The sequence below is a fragment of the Histoplasma capsulatum genome (genome assembly GCF_000150115.1).
Source record: "Histoplasma capsulatum G186AR genomic scaffold supercont2.1, whole genome shotgun sequence".
Lineage (NCBI taxonomy): Eukaryota > Fungi > Ascomycota > Eurotiomycetes > Onygenales > Ajellomycetaceae > Histoplasma > Histoplasma capsulatum.
In genome coordinates this window covers 3,253,155-3,277,659 of record NW_025544801.1, presented here as the reverse complement: position 1 = coordinate 3,277,659, position 24,505 = coordinate 3,253,155, and the positions used below count along the sequence as shown (strand labels likewise).

Sequence of the window (24,505 nt, the reverse complement as noted above, 5' to 3'; positions counted from 1 at the left end):
TGGAGATGACTTAATAGATTCATAAGTCGTACAGAAGAGCTAATCCGGTGCGGTGTTCTCTAGTGGGCCCTCTTTTCTGGGAAAAGATTCCTCATCTGCATCGGATATCAGAGAACAATTGCCCCGGCGGAAGGACTGCCATTGATTCCAGTGGATACCAATATCCTAGTCCTAACTCGAACTCCGAACACGCAGGGCCTTGATTATTATTGGGGTAGATGGGATCAACTATTCCATAAACCGATCCCTAAACAAGATCGGATATAGCGATTGGAGCTTGTCGAAGCGCTGAACTCTCTTAAAGGAAATAAGGAACGTGTTCACCAAGATTACACGGACCAAGGTTTAGCCCTTGGGTTGATGAAATGGCTCTGACTTCAAAGCCCCATTAGACTCAGGTTCTGAACTGCGCATCGCACTTTTGCATGGTATAAAATTCAGACCTTGTCACTGTTTTCTGAAGCAGATGCTATTCAAGCCCATGGGGCTTTTCACTATAATAGAATGCATTAGCAATTGGCTTCTGCATCAACTTTGCAATTCTCTCCTGAAAATGTTCTTTACAAGTTATCACTGGATTCAATATTGTTGGTTCAACGATGAAAGTTGCTACCAAGCGCATGGCATCACCTATCTCTGAATTCGTGTTATCTAAGAGCTTTCGAACAGGAAGGTACAGCATAGGTTTCGAAGTGTACGATTTTGTCTATCACAGAACCTAGTCTATTTTGTATCTACAGGATACTTCGGTCAACAGTCATAGACCAGGGAGGGTCCTGTGACCATTGCTCTATGTTAGAAACAGACCCAAATGACCTGTACCGGCCGACCCAGAATGGATATAAGAATAGGCCTGTAATGGGCGCGCGCTTAGGGTGCCTAGGTAAGCGCGTTCTAAGCGATTTTACATTGCCATATGCCTGGTAACTTGCCCAATGTAATGCAATGTACGGAGTAGATTGCAACAATCGCTTCCGTTTCCTATATTCAATTGCCACGCCTGCTTGGTACCAAGTACAACAAAACCCATTGCTAGGCTTTTTCGAATTTTTCTTTATTTCCTTCTTCATCTCACAATCTAAGAAAAGAAATGAAAAGAAATGAAAATAGATATAAAGTACAGTGAGACGCACTGATGATACCTGTAACCGTGGGAGAACTCGTTTAACTCAGCGTAGAAAACACCATCAGCCACGAATTTGTAGCGCTTCTAGATGGCCCCTTGAACGGCAGCCATGGTTGTAATTTGCTTTGTTTTGTGTTTTCGTATCGAAAGAAAGGAAAAAAACAGGCGAACCGGGGATTAATTGTTCGTAGGCAAGGAGTTTCATTGGGTGACGGCGACGGCTGGGAGAGCTTCCTCTTTGCTTCGATCCAATCCAAGCTCCTGTTGATCTGTATAAATGAGTACGAGCCAGCGGTCTTTGGCTTCGACCACTCTCGGCAAAAGGCATCCTCGACTCGACCGAGCAGAAATACTTACGCAACCTGCCATCCCATCAATGGCTGAGGAACGGATGTTCCATCAGTTCCCGAGCTGTCTTTCGCTCTTCAGGTAGCCATGCAAGCATTTGTTTGATAAAAGACAAAAAAGCTTCTTTGTCCCTTGGTTCTAAAGATGGAACTGTATCTTCAAGTTTTCGAGTCGGTATCAGATCGTCGTAGAGGAATTTACCTGTCACAATATGAATCAGTGTAAAAGCCTATGTAAATTGCAAACCGGATATCTTAGTTAACTATCGCTAACTTACCGTGGTCATCAAAAAATGGTCCACCAAAATAATCCCTATTATTCTTGTAGATCCCGCCCCTCTCGTCTGTAATGGCTGGGGACCACTCAATCTGTGACATGGAATCCGACATTACAAGCAACTTCTTGGGTGGTACACCAAGCAGTGCTATCATCTCCGCGAGATGTGCATTTGCATCATATTTTCCTTCTGCATCCTGCACCTGACTAAATAACTCTGTACCTTCAATAATATTCCATGCCTATTGCAGAATGTGAGTTAGATACCGAAAACTGTGATGCAGCATATGTTTTTACGTATTATTCCCTTACCATAACTCCCAAATTCCATATATCCGCACTAAAGCTCCAACCACAGCCAAGAACAACTTCTGGTGCACGATAATAGTCAGGTTGTATGGGACGGGTACCAAATTGGACAGTGCCATCATGACTGTCATTAGCAAGTAGAGTGGCCGCGCCAAAATCGGTTATTTGGGGATACATATTGCCTAGTCCACTTGAATCAAGGCGCCCGAAGTCATTGTGACAGCGATAGACAACCCGGCCGGTGTTTGGATCAGTTTTGCACTGCATAGACTGAGCTGCCTGTTCATTGGCAAATCTGGGAAGAATGTGTTCATTTTCAAATGTCATGAGTATATTGTCTAGTTTCAAGTCTTAAAAAAAACATATATATTAGTTCATTTTCCTAAAATGAGCGGGTATGTTTCAATTGCTTGCCAGTGTGTACAACCCTGCATTCAGAGTGTAGGTAATCGAGGCCAGCCAAAAGAATAAGGATATACCCTTTAGCCATTGACAGTGGGAACCTATCGCTCGCAAACCGCTTTTGGAAAATCCAGAGGGGCTCCCGTGCGGGCTCGTAGGCCAAGCATAGATGCTTTCCTATGGAGCCTGCCACCTCAAAGCTGTCAAGATAACTGCGGACAACTGGACGACCGCGATGCGAGGGGGTTTGTCGCCTAATGTGGTCTTCAATATCACGCTCATAGTAGGAGCCTTTAGAATCGTTGTTATTTATAATCTTTAGAGCTACAAAACGCTTAGTCCGCCATCGATATCTATTGATTGGATGTTTAAAAGTTAGTGACGCGAACTGCGACGGCAGTTATGGAGGATAAACACTGCATGCCTTGCCACGTCTTGTGCGAGCCATACAGTTGAGCCCGCTCCCCATCCGATCTTGACCAACAATTGATAATGATTGGCAAGAATTTCCCCTGGTTTCGCTGGATAATAGTGTTTGGGATTGTAACCAGGGCCGATTTCCTCATCCACAAGTTCGGGATGAGGAATGGAAGCCGTCAAGGATGATGGCGAGAGCCGGACAGGTTTGGAGCGGAGGAAGGATATGCGTCCCATCGCACGGCTGATAGACCGCATTTCCTAGGAGAAGAAGCACTACCCTATGAAGTTAAAATATGAAGTGAGTGGTTATAAACAACAGACATCAACAAAGAGAACCAAAAGAATAAGAGAAAACGTGTTGATGTGATGGTTGATGCAGTCTGTGCGCGCAGTGACTAATATACATAGAACAAGATTGACCGAGTGTTAAACAACAATGAATAGATATAATTTGCAAAAATTCATGAGAGCTGAATTAACGCCTACCAGTCTCGAGCACAATAACCGCGATAATGAGGTTAGAAAGTGAACAGGCCGAGAGTGATCAACATGAAAATGGGAAAGAGTGTAACCGCTCGCCTGGAAAACGCCACAAAGGATAGAGCTTGGGGGAAGCAAACCCCTGAGGGTCGCCATGGTTTGAGAAAAGGCCACAAGTATAATATAACGGCCCATGAGGAATGTCACGACGCTGAGCGAAAAGCCAGCCCCCAAGGGATGTATATGTTTTTGAGCAAAAAGGCCAGTTGGGATCAGAACCATCCCCGATGAGCATATGCAGCAAGATACCAGAGTGCTGGATATGCCTGGACACACGGCCTAAGTGACCTTCTTCCCTTTACAAGGATTACATCTTCTCGGCAGGAACCAGACTCAACTCTTTATATGATTCCAGTCGTTTTATTATACACTTCAACCTCCCCTTGGACCCCTTTCTTATTCTGCCTCTTCTTAGCTTTGTTTTTGACTGATGTATTTTACTAGAGAAGGGAAATTTCCAATTTTCGCTCTATTTTGGAGCACCTTCGTACTGTTTTCCTTTACCTTTGTGTTATTTTATTTTATTTTATTTTCTTATTGATGCTCAAATATTTATGGTATATGTACAGTACATCGTGTGAACATCTACGTACGATATCTCGCGCTGATTTGAGACCCCTTATTCTCACTGAACTGTAAGCTCCTGCTGCCACTTTTTCAAAAGTCAAAATGGATTATCCATTTCATTTCCAGTCATCTCAATGGTGCGAGCGGTTGGCCTCCGAGACGAGCCGGTCTGACGTCGTTTACATATACCATTTGCGCACCCACTCACCGTCCAACACATCGCTCCAATCAACCATGGGCCTGATTCCAATCTCTATCCGTTGGAATAGACAGGAATCCCAGACAGCGTGCAGTTTATTCGTGGTCAAACTGCCACCCCTCCAGGACTTGGCTGCATTTCCTGCTGATTGGATTAGCCAACCATGGATTGGTGCGCAGGAGAGGATTTGGCGTGAGGAGATGGACGCAAAAACGTTCCATCCAACAACCAACCAACCCCACACAGTTAGGGCTTTTCCGGCGCTAACTAACAGCCTCGAAGTGGAGGCACAAATCCTGTGTTTTGGAGCGAGATACGCCATAGATTTTGATTGCGCTGTGCTTAAGAGTGGGTTCTTTGTCAAAGAAATTCCGATGCAGACCACTGACAGATGGGAGATCCTAAAACTAGTTTCAATTGTAATTACTCATAACTTCTTGCATCGATGAACTACATCGTACCTACAGATGTACTGTACTATACATACATTTTCCAACACCTCCGTTAGGAGCTACGTATGAAATCCGGCTTGAACCCCGCAGTGAGTGCAGCACAACAGCATAAGTCTCCGTGTCTGATGAACATAATCTATATCTATGGCACTGCGGGCGAGATCAATGGAGTGCAAAACTAACATGCCACTCCCTTCCTCGCTTATCCAAGGACGTAACAGAATGTCATGATGCCGTATTGATACGGTTCCCCGCATGTTGTGCATGAATCCTGCCCGCTGAATTACGAATACGCTGTTTAGTTGACCAGCGCATTGGCATGCAGATGGATTTCTCAAGTTGGATTATGGATTATGGGTGTGATTGGGTGATTGAAAAACATAACATCCCGTTGATGTGCCATTTTTGTTATCTCAACTCTGTTTTCAGGGATTCCGATGCACGGTATGAAATGGAATGGATTTCTATGGTTCACTCTCAAGGTAATTTTTTTCATTCTTGCCCTTTACAGTCCAATGGCAAGTGATCCCAGATCTGATCAGGGTGACGTCAAAGGAGGCGACGACCAGGAACACGATAGTGGCTGTTAGCAATAGAGTAGCTATAGCGCAGAAGGGAAAACAATGGACCACCAAACCTGTGTAAAATAGTGATTATCAAAAGCTACAACTAAAATGGGCAAAGACAAGTAAAAATGAAGCAAAATAGTACAACTTCTCTTGCTCTTGTTCCTTGTGAAGATCGTAAAGTCCCATTATCAAAGCTACTTTATCCATTGCTAGAGATGATGCTGTTATAAAATCAACATTTTAGTCGTACCACCCCCCATAGACAATTTTACAAGTCTTCTGCCGTTGGCAAGAAGTTGAAATGGAACATGTCAGATGGATAGAACAGGCTCAGTATCAGATTGCTGATCTCCTGCACGTCCGAGCGCGGCTGGTAATTGATTGGCCCCAAAGCCGTTGATGTTGCGAGTTGGAATAAAGAAATGCTGAACGCCACAATATCCAATCTGAGAGTCACGGCGATGACAGGCCGTTTCGGAACCCCTCAAAATTGAACTGTGCTTCGCCGTGCTCAAGGGCAAGTGGGCAAAGTAATGATTGTCTATCTCAAATCACGTTGCGTGAAACAGACACTGCATGAACCGGATGACGAAGAAATGCGATATCAGCATCGCTCCCAGCAAAGGAGATGATGAAGACAAGTACTTCGAAGGATCCGACCAGGGGGAATGGTTCTGCGGGCTTCTCAGCGATGAGAAGATGTCAGATCAGATGAAAACTAAAAGATTTGGTGCATTACTCCCGTTGGGAATGGAGGTTCCGCTTGTGTTTTTAAGTAGTATTGATTCCAATTCTATCTTGCTCCTTTGAATTATAGCCAATTCGCAATAATAGATTTAAAATATCGTAGCTAACACTCTTTTGGTATCTTCACCTATCGGGCCACCATCCTCTCTCTCCCTCGTAATAGTAGTATTTTGTACAAAACGTCGTCGGATATCGGGAGCCTTTGCGGCCATGTCGTCCTTAGAACCCTGAGTTAATGCTCTTTGCTTCTCCTCCCTCTTTCTAGCCATTCCCTGGACAGCTCGTCCAGCCTCAACATTCTCCAAATACATCTTCTGCTCCTTCCGTGCTTGCGCATCCTCGATTCGTCTCTTTGCCTCACGTTCTGACCGCTCCCTTTGCACCTGCTCCATCAAATCGTCCCAGCCGAACTTGTGTAGGTATTTGACGTTTAAGAGATCGTCGCGATAATAGCCGCGGCCACCAATGGTTCTCGCATTGAGCGTTTCCGCACAGATCTTGGCTGTTTTCTTGGATGCAAACTCTACCCAGCCGTCTGAGTATGTCTTGCGTTTGTTCCCCTTCTGGCGTGAATCGCTCGGCATTAATGGCGTAAGGAAGATTCTTGTGATCGGTTCGAAGCCGCGGGCTTGTAGGAGATTCTTCAAAGCCCTGGGTTTGAGATACGGCGGAAGTGAAGAGAAGTAGATCACACCTCTTTTCTTACTCTTGGGTGCTTTGCGTGGCTTTGTCTTCTCTTCTGGCGATTTGGTCGTCGAAGGGGCTAAATCTATGTCCTGTTCAATGGCTTTGGTTTGATTGCGATTGTCTTCCTCGCTTGAGGCTGCTTCGGCCATCCCCCTGTTGAGCTTCCGCCTCTTGACATGGAGATCTGTCCGTGACTGCTTTTCCCCGTGTTCGTTATCAGAGTTGCGGTTGTCCGATCCGTGTGGCTCTGCTGTCCTGGACCGCTTTATAGCGTAGCCCTTACTCTCAGTTGCCCGGTGTTTGGAATCGTCATCATGGTCGCTGGTTCCATCATCATCACTGTGTGTGACGCCTAAAAGCTCATTATAATCCATAATAACAACTTGAATGTTGAAAATCGGAATCAATAACGTATTAAGACGAGATGATTGTTGCGTATTGAAGATTCGGGGCCCGCGTAAAACTTTAAACGGTGAGGCTTTTCGGCCGGAAAAACTTTCAGGGAGGCTCAAAGCTCTCTTCAAACTCCACACCCAAGTTACTAGTATTAGTCCTCAAGACTCAAGATTCAAGGGGTGGACGAAATAATTGCTGTCAATGATAACGAGAGTGTGTACTTAGATGAGGTAAGAATAGCTGAGCAGTTCAATGTTCGTCCTGATTCCCTTCAGTGGGCGGCGGCGGCCCTTGAGGCGGCTAGGGATGTGAAGAAGCCGGTGAGATGCTGGTGTGAACTTTGATCAACACCTGCCTGTTGGGATACCTACAGCGTTGGCTTTGAGCATAGCCTCTCATTGACTACTTTGTCTATCCCATGGATATGAGTATCCCGACAATTGCCGTCAAATCCACCGTGTGCTTGACCAAAGTCGACGTTCCCTATCACCCCTGAAATTCGGCAACGAAAGCCTTTGACAATTTGAACCAGCAAATCCATATGCACCCAGTAACAAGAAGAAAATCAAATTATCGAGACTTCTCTGGGTTGAAGCGATCCTAGGATTGTTGGCGGAGGCTAATCCTTGTTGAAATTTCTTGTCCTTAACCGGTGGCACGATTCCCAATGCTGAGCCTGACAACTTCCATGGCTCTCGGTTTGAAGAACTAAATAGAAATAGATATCTGTGATGAGCTTCAGGATACCACCATACTTCAGCAGTGGCGAGCCGCGCAATACTGCAAAATTGCTTTCAAGATATCAAGACGCCAGACCGATCAACCGTGGTAGCAAAACGGCAAGCTTGCTACCATGAAGCTCTAGGCTCCTGGGGTATGCAAAACTTTCAGCCATATCGGGTGAATCCTGTCTACGATATCAGCCTGTATACTATGTTACCAACTCTATCAAGCTGTGCACCCCCCCCCCCCATCCCATCAAATCCAGCCACCCTGAAATCCACCAGAGGATGTCAAATCGTCGTCGTATTATCGCATCAAAGCGGCATGATCTCCTGACGCCATCAAACTTCCTTGAGCAGGCCAAACCGTCACAGTGGATCTTCAGCTAATGCTATATGGCAGGCATGCTACGATGGCATGCCCATGGATTTCCCTACAAGGAATTGCTTATGCCCTTTACGATCTCTATTATTTTAATAAAAGCATTATCCAACGCCAATGGAATCCACGGCCTAAAGAACCCCTCATGGAAAATGGAAAGCTGTTACAGGATGTGTCGAGTAGGCCAGTGGTTACTTCCTCAACTCTTCTCCGAAGGAAAAGATACGTGGGCCTCGTTAAATTAGATTAGATTAGATTAGAGAGGCCTTTTTTTTTTTTTAAAAAAAAAAAAAAAAAAAAAAAAAAAAAAAAAAAGTTCTGGTATCATGGTGGATGCTTCCTATTCTTGCACCTTCACTACTGTTTACAACCACATAAAAAAAGTGCTTGAATGTACTGTACTTTTATAACAGAAGAAGACAGCAAGCAGGCTTGTCTTGAAATATCATATTCCACTGTCTTATCATCGAAGCTTCTATATGAAGCAGAAATCCAAGGGAGATAGATAGATAGTGTGCTAAACTAAACGCCTGCGTCGTGAGACATTCCAGACCAACGTGCGCTGAGTGCATATATTGTCTACAAATCCACATCCACAACAATTTGCTATCGTATTATCCATTTCTATTCCCATCATCATACATAAGTCAATTCCTTCATATGTACATACATAACTACATAAAGCAGAGAAAATGAGCAGGAAAAAGAGAGAGTAAGGGATGACAAGAGCAAAAAAAAGCCCCATCCTGCCCATGAACCAACTCAAGTAAAACACACACACACGCAAAAAAAAGAAAGAAAAAAAAAAAAGAAAAGAAGAAGAGAAAAAAGATTTGGAAACGCATTACCCCCTAGGATACCCGACTATCATAATCTTCCCCCTCACTGTCACTCAAACTATCTCTCCTTCCCCTCCCTCCCCCTCCGCCTCGCCCTCCATCATCAGCACGCCGATACCCCTTTGACAACCCCGGGATAGGATGATGGTAGCTCCGCGTGCCCGTGCCGGTATCCGGCTCCGCAAGGCTCACCTGCTCATACGTGTAGTCCGAACCATGTGTCGAAGACGCTATATCCAGCGGCGCCGCATAACTGCCCGGCATCGCGGTCCGCTCCCGCTTGCGCGGACTCGACTGGCGAGACCGATTAGAAGCAGGCGCAGGAGCAGGAGCGTTTGGGCGCGGCCCGCGTGGGCGGGTTGAAGTAGATGGCGCGTCGGAACCGTGGCTGCTACGGTGTTGGTGGCGGCGGTGGTGGCTGCTGTCATGGTGTCGGGAGGAAAGGGGCGGCGCATGGTCATGCAATCGCTGTTCCTCCGTGGCGACCGTCATGACATCGTCCTCGCCGGTGGTGAAGGAAAAGCCGGAAGCGTTTCGTTGGCGCTGCGAGTGGTGGCGGTCCGACTCGTGGCCGGGCAGTGGACCGATGTCACTATGTGTCTGCGCCTGGCTCTGGCCCCACTCGCTGTCCTCGCGGCCGTTGGAGGTTGTGTAGTCCGAGGAATGGTATTCGCCGTCCGGTTCGCGGTTTAACCCACCTACTTTCGCAGGTTTCTCATGGCGGTATGCACGCATATCTTCATCTGCACCGCCCTCCCACTCCTCATCCCTCCGTCTCCGCAACAACTTCTCTTTGGCGGTCTCCCTGATACCTTTGCGCCGCGGCTTCTCGCCCGATACGACAGTGCCATCAACTGTGGTCGCAGCATCGGTGCTACTCTGGTAATCGCCGTAACCCTTACCCACAACACTCCCGCCGCCCAGAGCTGTGCTCTTGGTGGCGTTGCTGAGTGTCCTGCCGTCAGAGTCCTTCCGGCGTAGTACTGTGGACTTGTATTCTTCCCAGTCACCTTTGCGCCAAACAAAGCCGCCATTCTTCGCCCAGAAGAAGAACCAAATGCCGGCCAGCACGAACGCGGCGCCTATGATAGCAAAAAGGGCCATCAGGCCTCCCATGTTTATGCTGGTCGGGTTAACGATACCTCGACTGGGCTCGACTGGGTTTGAATGATGCTCAGCGCGCGGGGCGAGGGGATGGGCTATCTCTGTAATCCGATGGGAGAGCTCGCGTTGGCGGAGTTGGGAGATGGGGAAGTTACGCGATGTTGTGCGTTTAACGAGGGTCGTGAGATAGTCGCCCGATACTTCTCTGGCGCTGGGGAAAAAGGGAGCCATGGCTGCCCGTGGTTTGGTTCGGTGACTGATTCAAGCTATAGAGAATTTGTGTGTGTGTTGAGTGTTGTGATTGATGACCACACACGCTGACGAGCTAAATTTCCCGGAAATACAAGTGCTGCACGCACACAGGCCGCGTTTTTGTCAAGCAGTCAACTTTTCGTCTTCTCCAAACGCTCTCAGCCAACAGTCCCGAGCTGAGCCCAAACCAGCTCAGGCTGGGAGGGAATCAGTCAGGCAGCGCTTCGATCTCAGTGAATATTATCCTTCTTTCGCCTCATATAGTTTCTGCCATAAAAAAAGGGATTTCTCTGTCGACAAGGAGGTCACTCTGGAGTATCGGTGGGCAGGTCGGAGTATATTCCGATAGCCGGGATGTGAAGCAATAAATACAGCGACGCAAATGACCAACAGGATATCTCAAAGAAACGAAAATCCCTTCCCTCCACCGAAGGTCCGAACGGAAGCAAAAACGAGGAGGAAGCAAGAGACTTTCGCTCAAGTCCCGCCACGGGATCGAAGGCTGGGAGTGACCTCATCGCATCCCCAGCCGCCTGCATTTTTTGTGTTTACATCGCTCCGTTGCGCAGGACAACGAGGCTTATGTCAGCGAAACTAGATGATGCACGTGATGGATGCGGACTTATCCATATGTAGTTAGCGTGATGGGTCCTTGGATCGCGGCTTGTTTTTGTGGGGAAAGTGCGGGAAGTCTATCGCCTTCGCGGGATTAACGTTATCAACAACCTAATTGCATAACTATCCAAGTGTGCTAACTATAATTAATTTACGTCGGATGGAAAGAAGAAAAATAATTTTTGTTGTCAAGCAAGAAAAAAGAAGCGGTGGAGAGGACTATGGGAAAGAAAAAGATCAATTACGAGTAAAAACATTAACTCACCTACATTGTACAGCACAAAAAGCGCGGAGGAAAAATGTACGAGGAAAGAGAAAAAAACAGAAGCAGCACCAAACAGTAAGGCAGTAGAAATTAACTCGCTGGGTAAAGCTAGGCAAAGAGAAGCAAAAATAAACAAAAGATAAAAGAAAGGGAAAGAAAGAGGAGGGAAAGAGAGAGAATAAATATGTAGGCCGCATGGCACACAAACAAAATGCACGATGGGGTGGGTATCAGAACATACAAAATAATTAGGTCGTGGTGATAATGGTTCATCGATTGGAGATAAATAACCATGACGGCGATTTTTTCCTGCTTTCCCCTTTTTTTGCTTCTTAATGTTGTTGTTGTTGTTGTTGTTGTTTACTGTGATTCGTTTGTGAGGCAATTGGAGAAAGAAAAGAAAAGAAATATAAAGAATAAAGATAAAGGTTATTTTTACGGCATGAGAGGCCGGAGGATAATGGAGTAAAAGTGACAAAAATACGCGAGGATGAGTGACAAGGTTAGTGGGTAAGGAGGAACGCACGATGGTATAAAAAGAGCTAGTTAAATAAGGATGGAACAGAAATAAAGGCCAGAAAAGAAAGAAACGGGAAAAAGCATCGCCATAGATTGCAATAAGGGAGGAAGAAGAGAAAAGAAAAGAAAAAGAAAAAGAATCGTAGAACATCGTACAGATCATTAACCATCATGACTCAAACCTCCGCCAGCGCTTAGACAAAAGGGAGTTACAACATAAGGAATCAGGTAATAAAATAATGGGGGAATATGGGGAGAATGGGGAAAGGAGCTGCGGAATGTGACAAAGAAAAAAACAGGAGAATAGGGGAGGCATGATATATTTTAGACGGTTGATAGAAGGGGAGGAAGAGGGAAGTAGACAAGGGGTTGGGTGAATCGCAGGTGGGAAAAGTGAACATCCAAAATCCAATCATAATGTACCTATGCAAAAAATAAAATAAAAAATATATAAAAAAAATAAAGAGCCCAGCTGGCGATATAAGAAAATCCGGAAAAAAAAATGTAAATAAAAGACGAGCATGGACGAGAGCTGACAATATATCATGATAAGTGTGTTGAAAAAGCAGAAGGCGAAAAAAAAGTGAATAAAAAGAATAAAAAAGGGATGGTTAGAATAAGGTGAAGAGGAGAGAGAGAGCAAGGCAAACGGGTCGCTTGAAATGAGAAGAAGAAAAATAAGGAAAGGACAAAAACAAAATCATAGGAGGCATGTCATAATCAAGTCGAGTAAAACGAGGACATAAAATCAATAAGAAGGGTTCCAGTTACATGCTTTCTTTGCGGTATCATTGCTCGCGTTCAAATCATAAACAAAAAACAGGGGAGGGAGGGGGGAAGGATGGATATATCGCAAAATAAAGAAGATAAGAAAACTTTTTCTTTCCCTTCAGTAAAAAAAAACTTTTAGGTTTTCCAGAAGATAAAAAAGAAAACCGACCCAAGCCTCCCATTTTGATGTTTTGCCAACAGGTCATTTTTTTCCCTGTTTCCCCATTCATCGATTCATTCAATTCATTCTTTTCTCTTCCTTGAGGAAAGAAAGAATTTTTTTTTTAACATGGGCAAAAAAACAGTTGAAACAGTAGAGTAGCAAAACCACCTTCGTGCGCAGATATAGATATATATATATATGTATATGTATATATTGCCGCGGTTTCACGACTCCAGAAGTCCTCTTCCACTATACCCAGAGCGACTGGAGCGCCTGCTCGCGCGATCAGAGGATGAATCGTGGCGCAGGCGGCGACTCTCCTCGATCTCCCTCCGCACAGCACCGCCACCGGTACCACTGAGCGACTCCGAGCGCGAGAGGAAGTACCGCTTCGGCCTCCTTCCTTCGATATTAAGCTCCAGAGACCCTTCCTCACCCGACCTCAGATTGATGACCTGGCGATCGATATGGTCCTTGGACACGCCGATGCGCAATCCGCCGATCATCACCGTGATCTCGTCGTCTTCGGGGCGGCTGATGGCGCTCTTGGTCTTGGCGTCGCTGCCGCGGCTGCTGTCCGTACGCGTGCGCAGGCTGCCGCTATCGCTGTCGGCGCGGTGGCTGCGGCGACACTTCACAAGGCTGTCCAGTGTGAGCGGGGTGGCGCGTGATGTGCGGGTGGACTGGTACTCCTCTGCCTCGCGCTGTTTTTGGTCGAGGTCCTTGGTCTGTTCGACGCCATAGACTGATGAGCGGCGGCGTCGGCTGTTCTCAATCGAGATGCGGGCCGCTCGCCCAGGATCGTGGTAGGAGGTGGTTCTGATGCCTGCTTTCCCAGGCGCGCTGGGTCGTCGCTCGGACAGGACGGCTTCTCTGGACTTTTTCCGGCCTACTCGGGTTGGAGGAAGGGCTGCACGAAGGTCATCCATATCGATGCCCTCTGGGCGTCGTGACATGGTCGGAGTAGATGTTGAAGTGGACGCTTTGCGGGCAGATGGTCGACGAGGGGGGATGATGACCTGAGACGGGGGTTTGCTTTTGGGGAGTGGGGGGGGAGGCATGCGGTAGAAATCTTCATCAGGGTCGTATGTTGAAGGCTGAGACACTGACTCACGGCGAACGCGAACTTCTCGTGAGGAAGGCTGTCGCTGCAATCCATCGCTACGATGCGGAGCCGGTGAGGACGGGTATTCCACCACTGGGGTCCCATACATTGAACCTCTTCTCCCAGTCGGTTTTTCGGGCGATCGCGAGGTGGACGCTGCTCGAGGCCGTTCGAAAGGAGGTGGCGGGGCGGATTCATATGACATATGAGGAGGGTGGGGAGGGGCAACAGGGCCATTGGGCATATTATAAGGAGCCATGTAGTGGGCGTATGCAGAGGCAGAGATCGGGGGCCCATGTTGTTGTTCGTAAGCAGGTGTTGAAGGAGTCATATGCATGTACATATTCATGTCTGGCATGGCTCCTGCGTGGTAGCTCATGGGCCGACTCTGGTGATAAGAATTCGAACGATCGCGACGGGATGATACGATTTCCTGAGTAGCAATGGGTGGGTAATGGTATGGTTGAGGATGCGGCGATGGGGGAATGTCATAACCGTGAGATTGGGGATGCATGTAGGAACCGTAATCCACAGGGTGAGGGTCGGGAAGTGGATGGGCTCCCATAGGGACGTTGTGGTATCCATACTGGTCACAATCTGGGCAGGTGTCGGGAGCATGGCGTCCATGGGTAGATTCCCACTTTCTTGCCTTAGACGAGGACCGCTTGGGAGCAGGTCTGCTGGAACTTCTCCGCATATTTGGAACGTGAATTGTACTAGTAGTTCCGTTAGAAGTAGAGGAGTTTGTTTCTCTTGACTGCCTGTCCTTCCCCTTAGATTTTGATTTCTCCCTTTCTCTATCGTCGGGACGGCCTCTCACGCGTTCGATATCCCGATTGGCGATGACAGTGTCCAACTGGACGAAAGGAGGGCTTCTCTTTCCAGTGGGTAGTGAATCAGCACTGCCAACAGTGGCTGCTGTTCGACTGGAGTATCCAGAGTCGCTCGCACCGTCCGTACTAGTGCCTGACTGTTGAGGATCAGCCTTCGATCTTTTGGCGGCAACGTTGGCAACGGTGCGAGTCTCTGGTATGGTAACGTTGGCATCCTCATCAAAGTCTTCGAAGAAGGCAGCGTACGATTGTTGAGAAGTCCTGGCGGCCATGACTCCACTGTCGAAAGTTTGGCGGGGCTTGCAGGTTTGGCTCGCTCGGGAGGGCGCCGTTGGTTCGATGAATCCCGACCCAGACTGGGACTATAGATGAACGGCCGAATCGTTCTCAACCAGGCCAGCTGCGTGGCAACGCTGTTCTCTCTTTATATCCCTGATGTTCTGACGCTTCGATTTGCCAACAAACACCTCGACACTAGCGCGAAAATTACCTAAGTTGTCTTCCCTTGAGAACCCCCAAAAGATGAATATATATACTAGTATATATGGTTCCGTCGACTGCTTTTTTCTCTTATCTTCTCGCATCCACTTGTTGTTTGTTTTCTTTCTTTTTCTCTTCCTCCCCTTTTTTTTCCCCCTTTTGTTATTTAAAAAATAAACGCCGTTCTGTATTATCGCCAACGACGAAAGGAGTGTATCGAAAAAAAAAAGGAGAGAAAAAAGAAAGAAAAAGAAAAGGAAAAAAAAGAAAAAAAAGAAGGAAGCAATAAATTAATGAAAGGAAAGTAGGGCAAAACTTGATGCAGGACTAGGCGAAATCTGTTCACCTATACACAGTGGCTCTGAATTTCAGCTCTGAGAGGGAATCCACTGAGGCAGTCAAGTGCTCCATCGAAGTCTGCAAGGAATAGTCGGAGAGGTGTGAGGACTGCAGACCCAAGTTCTGACAACTAAGTAGCCAGCGGGAGGGAAGATGGCGACAAAAGATGATGGGCTTGGTAATGTCAACTCTCTTCTTCCCTTTTTATAATTATCTTTTATTCTTCCTTAACAAACGAACCTCTTGATGTTTCGATGGTAAAGGGCTTGCAGGTTGTTCTTTATCTAGAAGGGCAGGCAAGAACATGCACACAGCACCGGGAGTGGGAATATTTAGCAGACCACACCCAAAAAAAAAAAAAAAAAAAAGCACCCGATGAAAAGATTAAAGCAACGTAGCGACCAGCAGGATGACGAGGGCGCGATGCTAATGTACAGAACTATCCGACAATCAGAGCCAAAGCCAGATTTCGCGGCGACGAGAAGGGAGAAATTGGCGGAGCGGGTGCGTGTGTTGAGCCTGTGTTGAGCCTGTGTTGGAGGCGAGAGTCTTTTGCAGTGGGGTAACCGAGATCACCAGATCCGGTTGGACAGTCTGGGGTTCGGGGCCAGGGAATGGTTGGTCGGAATGCAGGTTTTTAGTGCGAAGAGTTGAAGGAAAGTGTCCAGAAAGTGTGTTGTGTGTGTGTGTGTGTGTGTATGTGTCCGTGGATGCAAAATAACCCACGCGAGACAGCGAAAATGAAATCGAAAATCGATCGATTTTAGACTGTGTTGGGGGTGTGTTTTAGATGTGGGGAGCGATAAGAAGAAGACGATATCCCCGTCTTAGTTTCTCCTTATGTGTGGTGGTGGTGGTGGTGGCAGTTGGTTATCGATAGCGGGAGGGACGGGCGAAGAAAAGGCGGACTTGGTGGTTAGATAGTGCTGGGAGAGTGAGGGAGAGTGAGGGTGAAATCGTGAGATGGGAGAGCAAAGCGATGCGGGAGATGCAGCTGGAGCAGGCGAAACGGCTCGGGGCGGGCGTTGCGCAGAGCTGAGCGTCGCACGGGAGTCGTGGTTGGCGAGGGAGAACTGACGAGGACGAGGGCGAAGACGAGGACGGCTGTTGTGGTCGACGCAGATTCGAAGAAGGCAGTGGGAGGTAGGGAGATAGGGAGATATAATAGTAATGGACGGGAGGGAGATGGGAGGGAGATGGAGAGGAAGAGAGGTATTCGAGGCGGAGACCAGAATATATTTTCGCACGGAGCAGCGAAGGGAGAGGGAGAGGGAGGGAGAGAAAAGGAGACAGCGGGCAGGATAATAAATAATAATAAGAAATAAATGAACACACAACAGAGGCTCGTATCAGAGGGATGGATCTGAGTGACTTGCAAGCCCATAGAGCGTGGAGTGGCCTCGAAGGTATCTAGTTGACTCTTTATTTAGTTGACTCTTTATTTCCTCCGCCTGCGCACAACACGATCGCAAATCGCAAATCACGGATTGAAAATTTCTCGTCAGGCATCAATCCCTCAACTGCTCTTTTTTTTCCTTTTTTTTTTTTTGCAGTCATCCTCCGATTTGCCCCTCTTTGGATTTTCTTTATCCTTCTCTTTTCCTCTCCTTTTTTCCCTCCTTCTCACTGAGATTATTCATCTCCATATATTGACATGGTTTACTTCAAAACATGCCTGAAAACCATCCCTGGCATTCCTGCATCAGCAGCAACCAGCAACCAGCGCCAGCGAATAAATACCCGCATCATCACGGCTGCTGAAACATCTCCTCATGTCCCAGGATTTCTATTATTATTGTTGTTATCATCACCATCATCATCGTGATTCATCATCTAAGCATACTCTGTACTCACAAACAATCACAATCATGATATCCCCCCCTATAAAGATACAAGGTTTGTTGTTTACTTACTCGATTATTAGAGTTACCGTAGACTTTCTGATCCATGGCTCCGCATTTGTTTATTGTTCATCTAAGATTTAAGCAAAATACTAGTATAAAAGGAATAATCTCAAAAGCAGGCTAGGATTTTTTCAAAATTTGCCCAATCTGCGTACTTGTTCAGTCTGCCCTTTGCAATTTCCAACTAGCCAGTTGCCAGGGTAAGGAATCGCTGCTTTTTATTTTTATTTTTATTTTTTTTAATTACAAAAAAAAAAAAAAAAAAGAGCAATCCTTTGCGAAAAAGCCGGCTGCATCTGCTGCTGGTGGGGTGCTTGCTTCAGCGATGACTCTGATGAGGGGCAGCTCATCTTAAACGTAACCACCCATTCATTCATTCTATATTATCAACGTTTGTAGATCCTTTTGTAGAAAGCTGGCTGGCAGAGGAAAAAAAAAAAAAAAAAACCCAAAAAAAACTCCCTACGTGTGTCTCTGGCACCTCTGTTCAATCACACTGCCCACACATACGCCAGCTGCGCCTCCTCCCCTACACAGCCGGAAACGGATAGTTATGGTGCCAGTTTACGCAGGAAAATGTGCGTGACTCGGCAAGCTGAAGGGAGAATCGCGTCATCATTGGGCATCGCGCGCACGGAGGAGAAGAGGGGGGGGGGGGTTAAAAAAGGGAAAAGGAAAGGGGAAAAACAGCAAATGACGAAAAAAAAAAGAAAAAAAAAATTCAATGGAGGGGCGGCGGCGACGTAATGGATGTAGGCTCTCCCGAGTAGAGGGGGAGGGGTTGATCACAGTCGCATTTTGCAAGGGCAGGGCAACTTGACCTATTTTTCGTCCCCTTTTTCTCTCTTTCTTTCTTTTCTTTCTTTTTTTTTTTTTTTTCATGCATACGCCATATGACGAGAATGGGGAAAACACCCCTCTGGCAGCAATCAAATTTCCGCTTTTGGAGCCCGGATGGGTTTCGAGATGGGATGCATTCATTGTCTCTTTGGGGGTGCGGAAGAGAATCATGGAGGGCCGTGGGGAGGGATCTGGAAATATGGAGGATCATGATTTATCGGCCATGCTTCAGAGATCATATCCCCCGTAGCAGCTGTGCCTGCACATCAGCATTCTCACCAGCCACTCTATGTGAGCATGGAAGACAACATGAAAAGTACTAGTACTTGTATTGTGGAATGGATCTTGGATCGCAGATCACGGATCACGGGCAGTTGGATATGCAGGATACTAGCATCCAGCAGGGAGAAGAACGGCTGCGCTGGTCTTGTTGGTGGGATAGTTAAACTAGATCTCGACAAAAATATATAGGAAAATAGAAAAATAAAATAAAAATGGTCGGCTCGGTGACTTTTCTAAAAGCATGTTTAAAAAATGTAGCGTATATATGCCCACTCAATTCTTCGCTACTAACCCCGATCAGTATCCCCCCTCCCGCCATCCCACCCCACTGATTGACTGACACACTGGAATCCGAGATGAATCATGGGATTCCCCCAATGCCGCCAAAAAGCCAGATCCAGCTCCCGCAGCGCAAAATCGGAGGAGGAATTGCTCGTCATCATCCCTGCTGACACTCTCCAGCACCCGGCAGGGATGGGCGATCTAGCACACCATTGGGCCGCAATGGTGGGAGGGGGAGGGCAGGGCAGTTTGACAAAAAGTTGAAAAATTGCGAAAAAATTGTTGCAAAAAAGACACCAGAGGCCCAAGGAGACGGCAACCCAACATTCGCTCACATTCGCCCACATTCCGCATTTTTTCATGGCTGCTGTTCTTGGCGGGCTGGCTGGCTGGCTGGCAAAGAATGCGCTCTCCAGCGCCACGATTCGCAGGGGGCCTCCCAGAAAAAACATTGTCTTTCCGACTCTCCTGTAGTTGAGGGAGTGCGGGGGGTGAGATCATATGCGACAGCCGTTACAGAAAAAAAGGCCGCGCTTATTGATATCCAATGTCGATGGGTTCGCCGTTGCCTGCATTCAGCGATCTATCTATCGCACCACACCCATCAAGATACTATCCAACGCGTAAAGCCTAGGGTAAGGATGGTAGGTTAGGTGAGAGGATTGACTGGATTGGATTGGATAAGTTCAATACCAGAGCCTGGGTGCTGTGTCCTGTATCCAGCCAGGTGCCTACTAGTATTAACCAGACCCAGGGGCAAGACTTTAGAAATGGAGTCCCCCAGACATGCCCTGAGCGCATTCTTGGAGACCTATTTGATATGTAGTTAGTATGTAACTAGCAGTTATTCTAGCTTATGTATGCATCTGTGACAAATGGGCGTCGTTTCAACGCAGGTTAAATGCTTTCTGCAAGCCAGCTGGACGGTGTGGCTATAATTAAAGGTCTGGCCGGGTGTCTCTCGAATATTAATTACCTCCGAGGGGAATTCTACGGCTCGATGATTCGGCAGCTTTCACGAAAGTTTACAGCAGGTAGCGGAACTTGGGATAACGTTTGAGATGGGTGATATCTTTTTCTTCGTCTAGCTTGATAATCCTTCTAGTATAACTACTAGCTAGTAGCTGCGATGAGTAATATGAACTGCACGGGTGAGAAGGATGCAAGATTAGACAGAAAAAATGCTAGAGCAAGATAATAAGATAATAGGAGCCGCGAGCCGATAATTTAGCTATACTGGTAACTTCGGGAGGGAGGAAAGACGCTCTTGTGTTTTTTGGTTTGTTTGCACTTCTTTGCCTCCGCCTTCCGTTTCTTTGAGAGCGAGGTCGCTACCCGGAAATGTGCCAGGAATGGGCGGAAGAAATAGGGGGATCACATTCTGAAAGGATGTCAATTAGCAAAGGCAAATATATATATATATGTTATCATCTTGGGAAGAACATAACTATGGCGTGACAGAAGGGGCAGCGGGAAAAGGGTGTGTGATGCAAAAAATCTTACCGCTCCACTGGATTCAACCCTAACAACCGCATCCCGTTATGCAATACCTGTCTCGCACAGTCATACATCGCCATACGCGCCTTCTTCAGCTCAGGCTCGCTCCCAACAACCTTCAACACATCATAGCCCGAGCTAAGCACGTGCGTCATTCTGAAAAGGTACGTAAGGACAGTCGTGGGCTCGAGCGTCTTGGTCGTGTTGAACACGACGTCCGGCCAGGACGCGAGTAGCCGGATCAGGTCGATCGCATGGGGCTCGGTGAGGAGGCTGAGGTTCGCGGAGCTCAGCTCGGAAGGGTCAATTTCGGCTTTGCGGGTCATGGAGCAGAGGCGAGCGTGGGCGTATTGGAGATATGGGCCAGTGTCGCCTTCGAAGGATGTCATGTCATCTAGGTTGAACTCGTAGCCGTTGATTCTGTGGATTACTGGTATGTTAGGAGGTAGGTACGAGAGGGGAATTTAAGCGAGTTTTCCTCTTTTGAAAAACAATATTGAGGGATGAGGGGGATGTTTATCGACATACCGCTTACCGCTCATATCCTGGACCATCACCGACGTGATTCCCAAGATATCAGCTGTCTGTTCAGGATTCGCAACCTGTTCGTACTTGGCAGTGTTTTTCTTCATCACCTCGTGCATCTTCTCGCCAACGTCCTTGAGGATATCGTTGAGGAATTTAACTGTACCCTTACGAGTGCTCATTCCCCGAACCATACCGAAATTGACATGCTGGCATCGGTTCGCTAGATCTTTCCGACCCACAAGCTCGGTGACCTTGAATAGCTGCGCGAGATGGAGATCCTGCTGGGCGGCAACGACGTAGAGCATTTTGTCGAAGTGGAATTCTTCATCTCGCTCGACAATGGCTGCAATATCTCGAGTCAGGTACAGGGGTGTGCCATCCTTTCGAACCACAATCGCTTTGCCCAATTTCTTCGCCCCATGCTTAGCAAAATCGACAATCACAGCGCCCTCAGACTCCTCTGAGACTCCCGTTTTTGCCATGGCCTCATATGCCTTGGCAAGACTTTCAGGCTTAACTTGCGATTCACCGGAGTAGCGATCGAAGTCGATATTGAGGCGGGCATAGGTTTCCTTGTACTTCTCAATACTCAAGTCGCGGAATCGTCTCCAGAGCACGAGGGCTCCTTCATCACCGTCTTCCATGCTCTTGAAATACCGACGCGCCTTTTCATCATAGCTGACATCAACCTTGGCTTGCAGCTCCTTCTCCAACTCAGTGGTATCCTCACTATTTTCTTTCTTTTGCTTAATCTGCTCTTTGAGTTCCTTAATGGGAACCTCCTGCTCGGCCACGTCCTTGTTGATTTTAACATAGACATCAAACAAGTGATTAATAGGATCCTTAATCAGCTCCTCCTCATTTCCATACTTTTCATAACCGTTTGCCAGGAGACCGTATTGCTTCCCCCAATCACCAAGATAATTCATTTTGATCACATCCCATCCCATCACAGTGTAGAGGTTGGCCAAGAAGCCTCCGATAATCGTACTTCGGAGATGGCCAGCATGGAACGGCTTCGCGATATTGGGAGATGAAAACTCGACAATAATTTTCTTCTTGCCCTTTGACGGGTCAGCAGGATCCCGAAGGCCGACGTTCGCGTTTGTGCCATACGTTGCTCTGTTCTTCAGAATGGAGCTGATAACGGTTTTTGTGAGGGGTTCTGGTTTGAAGTAGAACTGTATATGTGTGCCTGAGACAACAGGTGTGCCAATGAGGTCTGATGGAGGAAGGTTTTCCACAATCTGTGCCGTAACTTCTGCTGGCTTCTTGCCTTTAATTTGTAGAGCGGGGACCTAGAGTAGGAGGGCAATCAAGCAGAAAATAGAAAAATAAAAATTAGCTACGAGAGCCAGGTCAAGATATATTTTTGATTGCTAGGATGTGCGCAAGCCATACCGCTAGAACTAAATCTCCTTTATCTAGAGAGTTTGTCCATTGTATTTTGGGGTACACAGACAGAGAATCAATCCCAAGCGCCGCCCCTACGAGCTCCGCAACATGCACGCGGTATGTGTCGACGGGGTTAACAGCGGGGTAGCAATTTGGATACTTGGACACCTCACTCGTGGTAGAGTGAATTGAAAGCTGGGCCACGGTGGGCGCCGAATCTGCCGCCATGGCTGTACGGGAGCGTTGATGCTGGTTCTGTGGTGAAAAGGAAGTATCGCGGGGTGTGCTGGAAGAGAGGGCACGGTGTTTCGGCAAGGGTGAGCAGTTCAATCGGAGGATAGAAAACCGAACTACCTTGTTAAGCACCGGGGCAGGGTACGGTTGAAATATAGATTTCGGAATGAAGAATGCGCCGTAAAAAATTGGCTGGCGCATATACGCTAGTTCTTGGGGTTTATTCTTGAACCGTCTTTGGGTTTTGTCTCGCAACTTTTCTTTAGACTTGCGGGCTCGAAAAGTTACAGTGGGGAAGGCGGTGAATGACTGATACGGGCAGAATATTTAATATCAGACAAGGATTGTGAATTTGGAATTCTACCTTGCGGTATGTATTTATGATAAGCAGCATAATAAAATTCCATAGAATCTTAAATGACACAGGTATAACGGGGGTATTATAATTGGCTATTCGTATGTCAATTATCCACACTCTCCTATATGTACTAGTACTAGTAACTTTTGTGTTGAATTCCTGCTTCCCAGAAGCGATCATCAGCGCTAGATCTAAGATCAAGACTCCCCCATTCTATTGCAAGTTTCCAAAAACAGGATCAATGCCATGCGCTCAAATTGAAGAGAGAAAAGCTATGAGGGTACGACACAATTCCTAACAGTCGCCAAAGAACTCCATCACTCCACTGCCAGGGGCCGAATCCAATCCCGTACATCTGGTGACTAAAAGCAAAATACCTGGTCCTCTAGTTTGCTGACGAGTCCAGCCTTCTTGAATCCCAGGGACTCAGTTGCTTTCTTCATGGCGCTAACCATGGGAGGTGGTCCACAGATCAAGACCTTTGTATCGGGCGCGGCAGCGGGGAGTTTGGCCTAAAAAAAAGAAAAGTATTTAGTTAAGCAAATGTTGAAGAAACCGAGGGACAAAATCCTAGAGCACCAACAGCTTGAGACTGACCCTGATCATATCTGGAGTAACGAAGCCAACGCCACCTTCCCAGCCCTCTGGTGGGTTGTTTAATACATAGAAAACTCGGAATCCATCATCCTCCTTCGCCAACTGGTCCAGTTCATCTTTTAGGAGGATGTCATCCGGGTTGACGTTGGCAAATATCAGATCAACCTGGGTAGTGTCGTTGCCTCCGTTCCGCGGCCTTCCTCGGATAATAGCTTTAATGATTTGGAGCATTGGCGTAATGCCGGTGCCGCCAGCGATCATACCAATTTTTTTAACCATGTTGGGGGTATAAACCATAGCTCCTTTCGGACCTCGAACCTTCATAGTTTGGCCAATGCGCAAGCCAGCAAGATGTTTCGAGATGTTTCCTTGAGGATATGCCTTGACAAGAAGGTCGAAATAACCTGCTTCCTGGTCCGAAGAGATAGGGGTATAAGATCGCATGATTTCTTTTGTCTGACCCTCGATAGTTGCAGCGAGAGAAATATGTTGACCAATGGGTAAACCAAGGATATCTGTTGGGCGCGGGAGGGCGAAGCGGTAGATGGCGACATTGTGAGAGACGATGGTTTTCTCTTTCAATTCAAAGTTTTGGAATTCGGTGGGATTGAGAACCTTCCGTTGTCCTGTAGAAAAAACAAGGGGAAAAAAATCATTGTTAGGCTTCAATGTCACCAATGCCCAGGAAAAGCTGGGGTCTGCATGCCAGATACTGAAAAGGGGAATTCTATCTCACTGTTGCTAAACACTTTCCACCCTGACAAAATCGCGGCGAGCGCTGCTGCGTAGGGAAGCCATTCCTTCTTCACAATGGCAGTACCGAAAATCAGGAGAGCGGACGGGATATACATGCCGTTGATTGCTTCGCTTGAAGTCCAGGAACTATGGTGCAAGCAGAAAAAAGGAGTCAATTTTCCAAGTGAGACTATGAAGAAATTGAAGAGGGACTGAGATCTCACCTCATAGCTAAACACCCTCAGGGACCCCGACGGAGACAACGGGAAGTATCTTGCAACAGAACAAATGGGCGGGGCGGGGGTGTTTAAGGAGAAGAATGGCGCTTGGAGTTGTTTGACTGAACTTGCTCTGGAGGAAAATGGTGAGAAATGTGGCGTTACGCATTGAAGTTGTGCGCCGAGCTCCTTAGGCGCATAGGGTTTA

General features: G+C 47.1%; 7 protein-coding genes across 7 annotated transcripts; 2 read left to right on the top strand and 5 right to left on the bottom strand.

Moving 5' to 3' along the window:
• Positions 1-1,499: 1,499 nt before the first annotated feature.
• On the bottom strand, positions 1,500-3,517 carry HCBG_01068 (protein kinase; the record flags this gene model as incomplete). The annotated part of the gene is made up of 6 exons (XM_045428118.1): positions 1,500-1,675; positions 1,752-1,992; positions 2,063-2,354; positions 2,539-2,814; positions 2,877-3,139; positions 3,368-3,517. The coding sequence occupies 6 exons, from the start codon at positions 3,515-3,517 to the stop codon at positions 1,500-1,502; spliced, it is 1,398 nt and encodes a 465-aa protein (XP_045292093.1).
• A 573-nt stretch (positions 3,518-4,090) lies between these two features.
• On the top strand, positions 4,091-5,284 carry HCBG_01067 (uncharacterized protein; the record flags this gene model as incomplete). Its single annotated transcript, XM_045428117.1, has 4 exons — positions 4,091-4,358; positions 4,470-4,535; positions 4,942-5,121; positions 5,151-5,284. 4 exons carry the CDS (start codon positions 4,091-4,093, stop codon positions 5,282-5,284), a joined length of 648 nt encoding a protein of 215 aa, XP_045292092.1.
• Positions 5,285-6,044: 760 nt separating this feature from the next.
• On the bottom strand, positions 6,045-7,016 carry HCBG_01066 (pre-rRNA-processing protein esf2; the record flags this gene model as incomplete). Its single annotated transcript, XM_045428116.1, has 1 exon — positions 6,045-7,016. One exon carries the CDS (start codon positions 7,014-7,016, stop codon positions 6,045-6,047), a length of 972 nt encoding a protein of 323 aa, XP_045292091.1.
• Positions 7,017-8,993: 1,977 nt separating this feature from the next.
• Positions 8,994-10,681, bottom strand: HCBG_01065 (uncharacterized protein; the record flags this gene model as incomplete). Its single annotated transcript, XM_045428115.1, has 1 exon — positions 8,994-10,681. The coding sequence occupies one exon, from the start codon at positions 10,314-10,316 to the stop codon at positions 8,994-8,996; it is 1,323 nt and encodes a 440-aa protein (XP_045292090.1).
• A 2,213-nt stretch (positions 10,682-12,894) lies between these two features.
• HCBG_01064 (uncharacterized protein) lies at positions 12,895-14,880 on the bottom strand (the record flags this gene model as incomplete). The annotated part of the gene is made up of 1 exon (XM_045428114.1): positions 12,895-14,880. One exon carries the CDS (start codon positions 14,878-14,880, stop codon positions 12,895-12,897), a length of 1,986 nt encoding a protein of 661 aa, XP_045292089.1.
• A 3,936-nt stretch (positions 14,881-18,816) lies between these two features.
• HCBG_01063 (uncharacterized protein) lies at positions 18,817-19,561 on the top strand (the record flags this gene model as incomplete). Its single annotated transcript, XM_045428113.1, has 3 exons — positions 18,817-18,960; positions 19,029-19,379; positions 19,484-19,561. The coding sequence occupies 3 exons, from the start codon at positions 18,817-18,819 to the stop codon at positions 19,559-19,561; spliced, it is 573 nt and encodes a 190-aa protein (XP_045292088.1).
• A 673-nt stretch (positions 19,562-20,234) lies between these two features.
• On the bottom strand, positions 20,235-24,416 carry HCBG_01062 (arginyl-tRNA synthetase; the record flags this gene model as incomplete). The annotated part of the gene is made up of 7 exons (XM_045428112.1): positions 20,235-20,652; positions 20,761-22,058; positions 22,162-22,698; positions 23,125-23,259; positions 23,345-23,970; positions 24,081-24,226; positions 24,304-24,416. The coding sequence occupies 6 exons, from the start codon at positions 24,193-24,195 to the stop codon at positions 20,235-20,237; spliced, it is 3,129 nt and encodes a 1,042-aa protein (XP_045292087.1).
• Positions 24,417-24,505: the final 89 nt, after the last annotated feature.